Source organism: Phasianus colchicus, chromosome 1 (genome assembly GCF_987193195.1).
Source record: "Phasianus colchicus chromosome 1, bPhaCol1.hap1.1, whole genome shotgun sequence".
In the NCBI taxonomy this organism is placed as follows: Eukaryota; Metazoa; Chordata; class Aves; order Galliformes; family Phasianidae; genus Phasianus; species Phasianus colchicus.
This window is the reverse complement of record NC_143436.1, coordinates 23,385,383-23,398,902: the sequence shown is the minus strand read 5'-3', so window position 1 is coordinate 23,398,902 and position 13,520 is coordinate 23,385,383. Positions and strand designations below refer to the sequence as shown.

At 34.9% G+C, this 13,520-nt stretch overlaps 1 protein-coding gene across 2 annotated transcripts in view; it reads right to left on the bottom strand.

The window, feature by feature from the left end:
- The window catches only part of CADPS2 (calcium dependent secretion activator 2), a 300,595-nt gene that overhangs the window by 98,413 nt on the left and 188,662 nt on the right, over positions 1-13,520 (bottom strand). For both annotated transcript variants that reach the window (XM_090136996.1, XM_031615180.2), the window contains exons 11-13: positions 12,442-12,645; positions 5,698-5,834; positions 1,422-1,609 (exon numbers count right to left, since the gene is read on the bottom strand). In XM_090136996.1, coding sequence (XP_089993122.1) covers positions 1,422-1,609; positions 5,698-5,834; positions 12,442-12,645 — 529 coding nt within the window. The remainder of the gene's footprint in view (positions 1-1,421; positions 1,610-5,697; positions 5,835-12,441; positions 12,646-13,520) is intronic.

Sequence of the window (13,520 nt, the reverse complement as noted above, 5' to 3'; positions counted from 1 at the left end):
TGGGACTTCACTGGCCAGGGTGAGAAAAGCAGCCACTATGACTGACTGGTTGCAAGACAAGACAAGCAAACAAGTTTCTTTTCCCTCATCTCTACCAGGATCCAATTTTAGGGATTTACTCAGAGCATCACAACAACCTCATTTCATGACTGCAAACAAGTTCTTCCCTTGCGGCAGGACTGGATCAGTTGAGAGGGGGAAGATCAATTATTTTTTGAATTATTGAACTTTAAATCATATTTCTTACAGCGCAATACAGACCTAGTGTACACAGCAGGCTGCAAATGCATGCTATCTTGTAATTTGACATATTGCCTGTTCCATCCTCCACTTTAGTACAAGGAGGACATGGATAAACTGGACCAAGTGCAGTGGAGGCCATCACATCAGTCAGGTGCAGGAGCACTTGCTCTGTGAAAGAGCCTGGGCAAGTTGGGCTTGTTCAGCCTGGAGAGTAAGTGGCATTCAAGGGGACTGAATGGCTTCTGCAGCAGCTACTGGAAGGCTGTTACAAAGACAGAGTCAGATTTTCTTCCAGTGGTGCAAGATGGGAGGATGAGAGACAATGAATATAACTTGAACAACTAACTTGAAATAAGACAAGTTCAGACTGGGTAAAGCTCTGACTGGGTTACACCTTGAGCAACCTGGTCTGACCCTGCAACCGTACTTTGACAGGAGGTTGGGCTGGACACCTCCTGAGGTCCATTCCACCAAGTTATCCTAACACCCTATCTCCTATCTTTGTCCAAGATCAGAACTGGTCCTTCACAATGTGGAATAAGGCACAGATGGGGCACAGACTTCTTTTAATGAATGTGTACTTCTAACATTTAGCATAGAAAACCAACAACTTTATTTTTAGCAAGTCTTTCATTCACAAGAGGAATGAAGACATAATCATATGAGCATCACTGTGACCAGTGAAACAGTCTTTTCCTTGAGTGGAAAGAATTACAGAATTATCCTAGCTCCCAGGGTATGGGGTCATACCACCATTCCAACTATGCATTTTTTCTCCTTGTAGTTGCACAGCCAGAAGAACTCAGTACGTATGATTAGTTGCCAAGTTACAGATTGTAGAAAAGCTGTCAAAGCTTCCCTTAAACTTCAGTGCTGTTCAAAATGTTCACTGGAAACACCATTCACTAACACAATACAAACACAGAATGTAGGATGATATCCTTCTCCCTTGAATCTGTCTATACAATGCCTAAGAAAGCACACTGCATTAAGAAAGTATAAATGGAAAGATTTATTTTTTATTTTTTAAATATAATCCATATAGGAAGTCCAAGACCTCTGTCAAAACTTTCATGAACCAATTTCTGATATGTGCAACATCTCTATCTGGTGTAGGAGTCTAGAAATAACTTGCTTAATTCTAAGGTTACTAATTTAAAAATGCAACATTAAATTACCTGTTGCCATGGACATGAGAAGCACAAAATGCAAAGCTGTAGTGGAGCAAGGTTGGATCAATGACAGAACCACTTTCTGAATGTTCAATCAACTCATTAAGATAGCAAAGATGGCGGTGACAACCTCTCACTCCATAGCGAGCACAGTATTCATCTAATACGAAGACCTGGCCTGGGCTAAACCAACCCTGAAAGAAAAAGGCAAAAAGAAAAACCACACACACGTTGAGATTTGTTTTCCCACTCACAGCTTTTAAATCAAACAAAGAACAGAAAAACGTATTTTTGTGTGCATTACATAGAGTTTTTATAGTAGAATGATTTATAGCTGACTAATGTTTATAGCACTGGAAGCTGGATCCAACAATAAACCTCTTGCTGATAGGACTAACTGTCAGGAAACCATTTGCTGTTCTGAGTTATCACCACCAGGAAATGCATGGTTAACAAAAACAAGGTAACACATCCACAGTCTGGCGTGGATTTGATTATATCAAAGCTTTTCTACCTGATACAAAATTAATTAACCCTAGAAAACAATCAGTTTTATTAAAGTAATTGTAAGCTGTGTGAGAACATTTGGGTAATGGTGAGAAACACTAATATCATTGGATTTCTGGACAATCGATTCCCTATGGCTGTAACTTTAATTCGAGTGACGAAATACAATCTGACCATTTTCCTCATTTCTTAGAGAATATACATGTACTTAGAAGAGCTTTTAAAGAATCAATATAAAAAATACAAAGCCAGGTAGTTTATTGAAAGAGATTTTATTAAGAGAAATATTATTAATATACCAATAGTAAATGGTAATTAGATATGCTCGGGAACTATACAGGTGGCTCTGAAAGTAATGCCTCCTATTTATTTCCATGGAAATGACAACAGAAACAAGGAGTGCAATAACACTATTTGATAGAGCAAATTCTCAGCTACTAAGCACTGTTTTTCAACAGTCACTACCGTTAGCTGTGCATTTTCACCAACAATGAACAAGAGCCTACATCCTGCACTCCTAAAAATCTGCATGGCAGCTCAGAATGTGTCTTGTTCATGTCTCTGCCTCCACACCCTTGTTTCATATGTTCTTCTATGTCAGACACTATTTGTCAGTCTTCCCTTTTGCTGCCATTTATTGCATGGCAACAAAATATAATGGAATATTGGTGAGAAGCTTCAATCTCTACCACTGTATTACCAACATCTGCCTCTGAAGTCGTGGGCCAACATAATAAAATAGGAAGCATTACTTTTGGAATGGAATAGGGCTCCTATTTTGACAGAAGGATAATTTGGGCACAGGCTTGGTACAGTATGACCCTAGCACAGACATGAACAATGTACAGGCACTTTTGCTTCAGTAAAACAGGTATTGAGGGAATAAATATAGAGTGTAAAAAAAAAGATTCTTGGTGTGGAAATGGAATACAGAAGTGCCTTGATTGCTTTGCCTTCCAATATGAGAAAAGATGCAATAGTGATCTTCCAAGAAGCAGCAAGTAGAAAAGCATAAAGCTTGGAAAACCATAGCTACTGCACAGTCATCTTAAAGAGCTGTTTCTCTTTGCTCTTTTCTTAATTGTGGTGAAATTTCTGTCTTATCATCCTTTCCAAATGATTGAAAAAGACTAAGGAACACCTAAACTCAAATGTACAAATGACTTAGATAAGCAAAACAATTTTGCAAGTCATGAATTTATGACACCAATTTAGAACATGAAGACCATATCTCCCTACTGCTTGTGATACTTCCGTTTTTATAGAAAATATCAGCAAGAATACTACAGGAAACTATATTTAAAATACACTCACATCAAGTTAAGATTGTCTGCACTGTAACTTCACTAAAGGAGTTGCATGAGAATGAACTCTAAATTTTATATTCTCTCACAACTCCTGAATTAAACATACTATTTGCAAACATCTCAATCTTACTTCAGAAATCTGTTTCCTCCTGAGTCACATAATGAAAGTCAATTTGTCCATTGCCTTTAAAGAGCTTCAGCTGTTTCTAGAGAGAACACGTAACTTAATTACAGCACCCACAGCAGAATTCAGTATTTTAAATTAATCTACTATGTAGCTTATGTAATTTACATGTATGTTCACTGGGAAATAATGGTATTCTGCTGAAAGAAAGAAAGGGGATTTTAGCTGAATTTCTGCAGTAATATGTGTCCTATCCCTCCATACAGTAAACAGTGATAACTGTGATCAATATTCTGACATTGCCACTGATCTCTCACCAAATTTTTATGCAAAACATGACAGGATGCTACACAGATGCCAGCTTCTGACAATTCAAAAGCAAATGGTTCTTTATTAAAATTTCTTGTGTTCTCATAGCAGAAAATTCTGACTGGAACACAAATTTTTCAAGAACTTCTTAACTTCAGATTCTGTAGGAGAGCTGTTTTAATGTGTTCATTTTCATAGTAATATGGACCTTTCTCGCCCTTGTCCAGCCCCACACCACATGTAACAGTCACAAACATGTAATTATATGCTTCAGTGTATTAGATAACTGTGTGCTTTTTGTTTATTGTATCATTCCAAAAAAGTAGGCAGAAAAAACCCTCTTAGCTCCCCACTGCCTAGAAGAATAGAAAATTAAAGAAGTTTAGGTCAGCCCACAGTTTAATATAGGGCTTCATATTCATTTTAAACATTTTTATCTTTTATTTTTAGAAATTGCATGTGTGATTGCTCCATATTTTCTTGCAATAATAGCACACACAATGTCTAAAAATGAAAAGAAATGAGCCATCCAGGAAAAAATCACCACACTTCTACGTTCAAACATTCTGCTGCTACCTTAACATTCTCGATTTTATAATTTAAAAAGATATAGTTAAATGTGCAATTTAACAAAAAAATGATCACCCATTCTACTCATTAAAAGCCGAATTTAAAAATGAACAATAAGAAATGCATCTGCTTTATGGTTGCTATAGCACTGCGTATTTCATATAACCTCTTCTAAAAGTTCCTGATTTCAAGGTTATATTAAGTGTCTTACCATATTATTATTATAAAAAAAGATTTTGACCCCAATGCACTGTTAGAAAGCTAACCATTTTCTCTTTGAGTGCCAATTACTTTGTACAGATGTACCTTCAGGCCTCTTCTTTGATTCAGTGTGCAACCCACAGACAGAAAATGAGTCTTTTAACTTTTTCTATACATACTTATCTGGCAGTATTTTAAAAAGGAAACAACTGTCATCAAATAATCCTTTTTTTTTCCTTTTTACACTTGAAAACAAGCCTAAAAAACCCATCATTATCTTTTAATACATGTCAAGACAGAAGAATATAAGAAAAAGAGATAAAGTTATTTTTTTGTTTCTGTTGGGATGGTAAAGTGAAAAAAAAAAAAAAAAAAAGTACGTTATGAAACATTGTAGGTCCTCGGTAAGAGATCAGGATATCAGACTGCATGTGGTGAAAAACAAAGCCTCCAGAAGTTACGAGGTCTGCTCCAAATGAAGACATGTGACAAACATGTGTGTAACATGACAGACGCCCATAAAATTGCTGCTGTTTTTTCCTGTTAAACATGAAATCAGGGACAGCTCTGTCCTCAACTCCTAACCCCACAAAGCAGAGAACATCAAGTGCCTCAAAGTGAAGGGAAACTGCAGCTATAAATACAGAAACATGCTACATCTGCATCTTCTCTCTTACAGGTGACTCTGAATGTGAAAAAATGTTCATTCTGGTACAGAGATTCCTCTTTACTTGTTTTTGTTCAATAATTACGTATTACACAATATTTTGTTCAATAATTATAATTTGTTATGTGTGACTCAGGTAACACACACTTGTCCACATATCTGTACTGATTGCCAATGGTTCTGCTTCCTTTCTTTTGGTATTTTTTCTTCTTCACACCCTAGCACAGTGAAGAATGACAAGGTGGACGAAAATGTCTGACATGAGGTAACTGCATTTGTACCTTAAAATGACTGTACAGGTGTCAGTAAATCCTACTGCAGGGGCTGCGACCGTCATTAAAACCTTCTGTTTTTATTCAGACCTCCACAGAAGACATGATAAATTTCAGCTGATAAAATCAGAGACAGTTTGGGTCTCTGCTTTCTATTGAGTGGCACAGCAGCAGTTTGCAAGTGTATAATTTTCAAATCTGAAAGCAATCGATTGGACCCTTTATTCCAACTACAACCACAGGTATTGAATGAACAAAGAAGAAAGGACTACTTTATAACAACTATTTCTCACTTCTTTATAGCTATCTTCTAGTCTATACTCACCAAACAAGAATAGGAGTCATTCAATCTGTGATCCAAGGTCTGCCTCTGAAGCAGTTGAAAGAGGAAAGCATGGTCAAATTTGCAGGGATTAGCAGAAATAAACTCTTCCATGCCATGTTTCTGACCACGGTCTGTATCTGTACATACAAAGGAGAGAATGTGCAGAGGAATATATGTTAGTGTGTGTGCAGATTTACAAATGCAAATGTAACATGGTATATAATTCTCAGTATATAATCTTGAAAAATTGCAAAGAAACAATTTACATAGGCAGCTGTTTGCAAGTTAGTTCTTACAGAATCCTGTTTTTTAATCTGACAAATAGCATTAATTACTTTTCTACTATAATAAAAACCTGTACATTAAAACAATTTGGCAAAAATGTTCCTTTAGTGGAGCTCTACAAATGCTACGATTTACAAAACAATTTTATGAGCATAAAAAAACGTGTCCTCCAATTTCTTGTGCTTGTGTGGCTCTTTCTAATCCTAGTAAAATTGCCAAATATCCTTCCCTCCATTAAAAGAAAAAAAAAAAAAAGTTTATGCATTTATTTCTAGAGATAAGAAAGAACAAATTTACTGCAGATCAGAGTAGCACTCATAGAAATATTCAACATGGCTTGAAGCCTACTTCTCAAATGGCAAACTGGAGCAGAAATGAACACACTGACTTGAGCTAGGTCATTTCCAGCCTTCTTTTTGTACTCGGCTTTTAATGAGACAAACCTTAATGTAGTAATGGCAAAGAGCTCCTTCAACCTTCAAGCAAAGAGTAGTGAAAAAGGGAGCAGCATTTTTGTGTAAATACATTGAGAAAACATACCATCCCAAATGGCACTTCAATCAAAGGCCCAAATTTATTGTTCTTCACAGATTGCATCTTTCAACGCCTTTAAACCCCGCGGGTTTATCAAAAGAGAAGCTCTAGTGATTGCTTTCATTAAAGCTATGTTTTGTCAAAGTCCTCAATGTGAATTATCTATCAAGTATGGACAGAAAAAGCCTTACAGTGCCCAAAAGGACTAGTTATGTATTAGCACATTAGCCGTCTTGGTTTGTATAGACTGCATTGGGGTGAACAGTCTTATCAACTTAAAAATTGACTTCCCCTTTCAATTGTCTATGTTCTTTGTTCCTTTAAATTCAAACCTAGATCTTTTTATATTCGTTACTAGAAAAGTACAGATCTAAGTGTATCCTAAATGCAATTTTGAAAACCTGCATAGTACAAACCTAAAATTTCTAAAGAAAAGGAGACAAAAGTTTATTGATTAAACCCAATTATAGAGCCAGGTTCATAATAAAACTCAATATTGATCTGTGGGCATGATGCTAACATAATCAGTCACATTTAGAAATTTAGCCCCAGATTATATTGATCCATGTCAAGTCCAACTTTCAGCTGTATTTGTGGATGGGAGAATTATTTAATTCAAGCTGAAGGATCTGCAGCATCACATCTTAGAAAGATGCAGAAACTAATTCATATCACTTGGCTTTGCATTGTCAAAGCAAGAGTCACATCCATGTGACAGATTTCACCAAGGTGGATGTTGCAAATAAACAATATGACAATACATTGATGGTGTAAGGTATGAAGCTATCATCCCAGAGAAATAACAGCATGTATTTTCAATGGTTAAAGGATCGGTAGCTTATGCAATTACACAGATTAACAACATTTCCATTAGTGTTAGACTAGTCTATCATCAATAACAAACTTAGGTCATATTTTTGACACAGATGCAGGAAGTGCTCTCTCTTAATTAGAACAATTTAAATATATTAAAACACCTGAATTCGAAGATAAAGTGGTATCAACACAACAACATTACTGAAAGTACTTAACTACAATGTGAAAATATCTGTAGATTCCAAAATGATACACACACACCTAAAAGATTCCCAGCACTGATCTGATGTGTGACTCTTTTCCATATTTCTTACAAGCTTTCTATTTTATATGGATAATCTGATTTACTGATTAATTATTTAAAAGAAGGCAAATCATAGAAAAGAAAAAGGATTCATATTTACCACTGGCAGCGATCTGCACAAATTGAACACAACTAAATCTTTCTTAATTTAAATGGCTTCAATTTTTTTTTTTTTTTTTTTTCCTGTGGTTACTACACATATATAAAAGATTCTCCTTTGCAGAAGGAAATTTTTGTAAATACTGAAAAGAAATTAAATCTTTTGAAATCAGACTGGATGTTGAAAAAGAAACAAAGACAGCATTCTGGTATTTATATCTAGATGATCTGAATACATAAGGCAACCTACTGAATACAACATGACTTCTGAAAGCAGAATTTTCTCTTACATAATTTGGGCAAAATAAACAAACTATTTATTTTTAAAAAAATTATATGCTCTCTGTAATTCTACAGAAAGATCCACAACTGATTCCCATCATTCGGTGAATTAAACAGAACAAATAACAATGTCAAACAGTAACAGAATGCCTGATACCAAATTTAGTCTAACAATAGAAAAAGTAATTTAAAACTTACCTTTATAAGGTGTAGGAAAGCAAGAAATAATGGAAAAATAAATCTACTGTAATATTTACATCTTATTTTACTATTGTGATATATATACAAAAGAATGCACCATCTTTTTGAAATAAAATTGATTTTTACATAGATTACAAGCTTAAATAATTATAAGGAATTAATAAATGTTATCATAGGAATATGAACAGGGATTTATAGGAATGTGATTTAAAAATGGCTAGAATAACTGGATTTTTCGGATTCTTATGAGCTACATGTATCCTGTTCAGACTACTATCACAGGCAAAAGCCATTAAGAATGCTATTTTGTGATACACAGTTAAGAAAAAAATACATTTCCATCTTTTTCTGAACATTCTGTCAGCCTTGGGAAATATCAGAAAGGAGAAATGGGGAGAACTCTGGGACAGTAATACTTCTGCTTTTTAGCAATTAATTCTGGTCTCTTGTTGATGAATTTGCTGTCCTGCTTTCAGTTTCCGCTAACTCAAACTGATAGTGTTGGCTGATACTTCTATATTACATGGTAAAATCCAGGCTATGCATTTATTTCACAGTTTGGAAGCTGTTAGCCCAAAAAACTAACCTAACCTAGCCTTAGCCTTTTTTTTTTTTTTTTTTTTTTTTTAGATCAAGGTAGATCAAATATTTTGTTAAAACCATGGCAAAAACTAACAAAAGTTATTGTCTACTTTTCAGCAAGCCCTTGGACGTTTAGACAAGCATATTCAGTTTAGCAGAACAGAATTCTGAATATGCCTTTTGAAGTCTTTGTAAGAAAATTCCACTTTTAGACCAGATAAAAAAATCACCACATCCTCACTGAGTCAATACAGTTGAGAGAATTAGGACTGAATTAGGCCCAAGAACTCCATGTTCTTATAGCACATGCCTAGGTGAGTGGTTCCTATTGATAAACAAATTATCATGTACCATTTCTGTCCTCTTGCAGCACAGAAGCACATTTTTCTGTAGCATTTACTCTGTTCAAGGTGATCTGCGAGAATTGGCCTTGTGAAGTGTGACCTCCATTTTGTGGCTTCCAGTGAGTTTTAGCATTGTGGAACCAGTTGAAACCAATTCAGGCAAGCAGGAAAGCAGGTAGAAAAGGAAACCTGGAACTGTCTGAATGAAGCTGCACGTGCTCATTGAAAAAGACAGTGGCAAGATATGCATTACATTACTTCAAATGCCACTTCATATAGAGAGTGGCAGCTGGTACTGGAAGCGTTTCAAATTCTGACTATTGACTAAGACTCCAAAGCACTGCATGCCTAGAAACACAGGCCAGAGAGAATCACTGCCCACCAGAACCTTATAATTTACATATTATCATAAAATAACATACCAAAAGTGGAAGAATAAGAGAAAGCAGACGGGCAAATAAGGCTGGAGCATGAGGCTGGAGCCAGCACAGCGATGAATTACTACTATTTTGCTGAAGGACAGATTTGAGGAGGATACAAGATAATTTTCATAAGTTTTTGAGTAGCATGGTGGAGAGGATGAAGGTGACTTATTGACTTATTGACTGCCTAATGAATGAGTGGTGTCAGCCCGATTCCTAGAAAGGAGATGGGAGTAGTTAGAGAAAAGGAGGACAGGGATAGGAGGATGAGATGGAGATATTCCACTCTTACAATTGCAAAGTATATGGTGGATATAAAGACGTAAAACCTGCTGAGAAAACTGTAAAATGAGAAGATACCTTCTATATATTTGTATTAAAATGATTGAATAAATCGAACATACACACAGAAACAGCTCAAAACTGTTTTGCAGGAATTGCTTTACAAGCACATTACCAAGCACTCAAAACCTGAGCAATGACACCATAAGGTTAAGCAACAGCATTTCTTGTGTGCACGTATTGTGACACTTAATACTCATCATATTCTGAGTTTCCTACAGAGTCCTTGATACAATCAGTACAAAGATTCAGAGCAATAAAAATAAAATTTAAAAGAAATGTGAAATTCATCATTTTGGGTCTCATTTGTTACCATACCATCAAACAAGAAAGAGAATTGTAATGGTAGTTGCTATTGGTTTATCCAAATAGATTGAAAATGTAAATCCTACACTTCCATGACTAATCTCAAAGCATTTCTTCATTTGACAAATTGCCTCCTCTATCTTCTTGATTGCATTACACTGACTGCTCAACAAGGATGATTTAATTGTCCACATAATCTTCCTCTGTGATGTGCCTTTGGTCAGGTGGATGTTTCATTTGGAAATCTCTTCAACTTTCCTGTCTTTGGTTTGATGTTTTGTGATACCAATTTATGGCTTTATGTTTGACTGCCTTCACTATTTCGTTGCTACTTAATAAGTCAGATTTTATGTTTTATACATGGGATTTAAACAAAATTTTTATAACAACTGTTATAAAAGGTCTCTCTGGAATCTCAAATGAATTTTTATCTATTTTCTGATGTTTTGATAAGTGACATTATTCCAAAAGAGAGATGAGGAAAATTATCAACCACAAATCAAATGCTTATTTATCTAACTTCTTTTTCCATTTTCTCTCTTTTCTTCCCTGTAGATATTTTCATTCTGAATTCATGGCGGTGTAGGATGAGAATGATGTTTGGCTTTCTCCTGCATCATGTTACAATCCCTTTATGGGTCTTTATAATCCCCTTACTTGGTCTTTTTGACCAAGTTATTAACAACAATCATCACTCCATCAGCTTCTCTAGCTGTATGAATACATGTTGTAAATATGCCCATTTTATTCTTTATCAGGATCAGAAATTTTGTCTCTGGAAAAATGATTTTAGTACATCAAACTTGCAGTTGTACTTGTTTCTTTCTATACCTTTCTTTGTCAGTGTTTCCTAGTTGCATCCATCTTCAGGTACATGTAAACACTGTGTTAAAGAAAAAAAGCAACTCCCTGGCTAATTCTGACTCTTCTTTTGTGCTTTCCAGCATACGTACATGACATAGAAACATTAGGAGGTGAACACAGTCATTTCCCAGTACTCAGTTTATGGTCAGTTCATTGGAAGGTGAGAGGATGCATTTCTCAGCTGTTGCCCCATCTTTGCTTTTGCAGTATTGTTTACATTGTATAATGTACTTCACCTTAAAAATCTCTAATGTGTGGTTATTTTAATCTTCAAAATCAGCTCACATTAAAAATTCAACAGATACCAGTGCTTTTGTGAGATGAAACATGCTTTTTTAAGTGTTCTTTACAGTTCTGTCAGGTTTTTGAATATTCATTGCTGTGTAACCAGCACATTTTACTGTCTTCTAGTAGTGTAATGATAAAAGACTACAGCATAAATAGAATATGAGACTGAGTCACAGAGGACAACTATTTTGAGTCGACCTGCCAAAGACTTCAGATTTCAAACCAGCTTCAATCAAAAAAATGCCTCCTCTCTTTCACTTTATGTATAAGGATTATTGGATGCAGTCATGTTAAACATTGTTAACATTTAATCGCTATTAAAAAATGCTTGTTTTTTTTTTTTAGTTTTCTAGGATAGAAAAGTTGCTCTTTTCAGCCCCTGAAACAATAAAATCATATATGCTCCCTAGGTGCAGATATCTTCATGACATAATAGATTTTTCAAATCTATTAGAGATTTGAAAATAGAGAAAATTTTCAAGCTATTGTTAATATATATTACCTACCTTAATTCTCTTTAAAACAATACTTTTCTGAAAGAAAGATGAAAACTTAAACTAGACTTATATATTTTTGAATTTTTATATGTCGTGTATTATTACACTGAAAAGTATAAAAATCTAGTGGCACATCTAGTGCCTTTCAACTCACAATGTACTGCCTACATATCAATGTTTAGACAACTAATATATAAAATCTATGATAAACCTGATCTAAATCTATAAAATCCTGAGAATAAATTGATGTTTTTCTATTCAACACTGCACCGCCTGACTACTGAAAAATATAATATACACTAAACACCATCTCCATGGTAATATGTGGGTCAACTGTAATGAATATAAAGCTAATTGTCGCATTTTCATGGATTATAATAAAAATAATGACCTCCAAGTCAGGATTTCCCTGGCTGGTAACAATAATTTGAGTTAAAGAGCTTCTGGATAACAACAAATTGCTTGGCAAATTTCCCCAGTGAATGAGTTCTACTTAATTAAACTTCATTGAAGAAGCCTGTACTTATTTTAGCAAGTAAAATCAAAACCAAAGCCATACAAAAAAGAAAGCAACTTACAGAGTGGGGATATATCTGCACTGACATCTCCTCCTTTAGGATTCATCTTCTGAGCTTGACTTGCAGGAACAGGCTTATACGATTGACCTGTGGCTCTGTACATTGCTTGAACCCAGAGTATTCTATCTTGCTCATCGTCACTGGCAAATATTACAGTATCTCCTTCTTTAACAGCATTGAAAAACATTCGACCTCCCTGAAGACCTGAAGTACGAAAGAAGGTAATCTTAGTGAGTTACTTCTAGATCACCATCAAGGTTTATAGCATGAGTTACCTGATTTTTCTCTGTGTATGTTTGTGTAGGGGGTGTGTATTAGATCATTTTATAGGTATTAATGACTGAGAAATAAGATAAAATCTAAAACAAGAGGGATTAAATGGTAATATACATATAAGTAGAATTAACTATTGTTATCAAAAGAGAAAATATTTTCACTATTCCATTTCTAATTCAATTCCAATTTATTTCTTACTCATCTTCTCTGTGTCATATGCTATTTTGTATTTCTCCATCATACTCTCCATCAGGGCATCAGTTTCATAGATGGAAGTCTACTTTATCTCTTCCTTAACAGAAGCAACTCCATACCTTTTCTCAACCTTTTTGTTCCTTCTTTAGTACCTATATTCATGAAACTACTTTATTCTTTGAGTACATAACCAGAACAGCACACAAGATTCTGTGTGGTTGCACCAGGGATTTTTTGTGACATAACACTGCATTGATTTTTCAAATATCTTCTGAGCTTTGATAGGTTTTTGAGTTATTAGGTACAACAATATCCCTTTTATTTACATGAGTAACTTCAACTTCCTTCTGCTGTCATATTACTAAATTTGGATGTTTTTTCTGCTATCTGCAATTTTATTTTATTTTTTTTATTACTCTGCAACCGACATCATCAATCATCTTTTCAAAATATGATTCTACCATCAAAACCACAGTTAAAAAGGAAAGACTGACTGGAATTTGTAATTTTTCCTTGTGTCATTATATAGCCCTATAACGTCTCAGGCAACACTAGTGTTTCTTCTGACAGCAAGCTTCTTTCTAAACTCAAGATTTTTCACTCTAGAA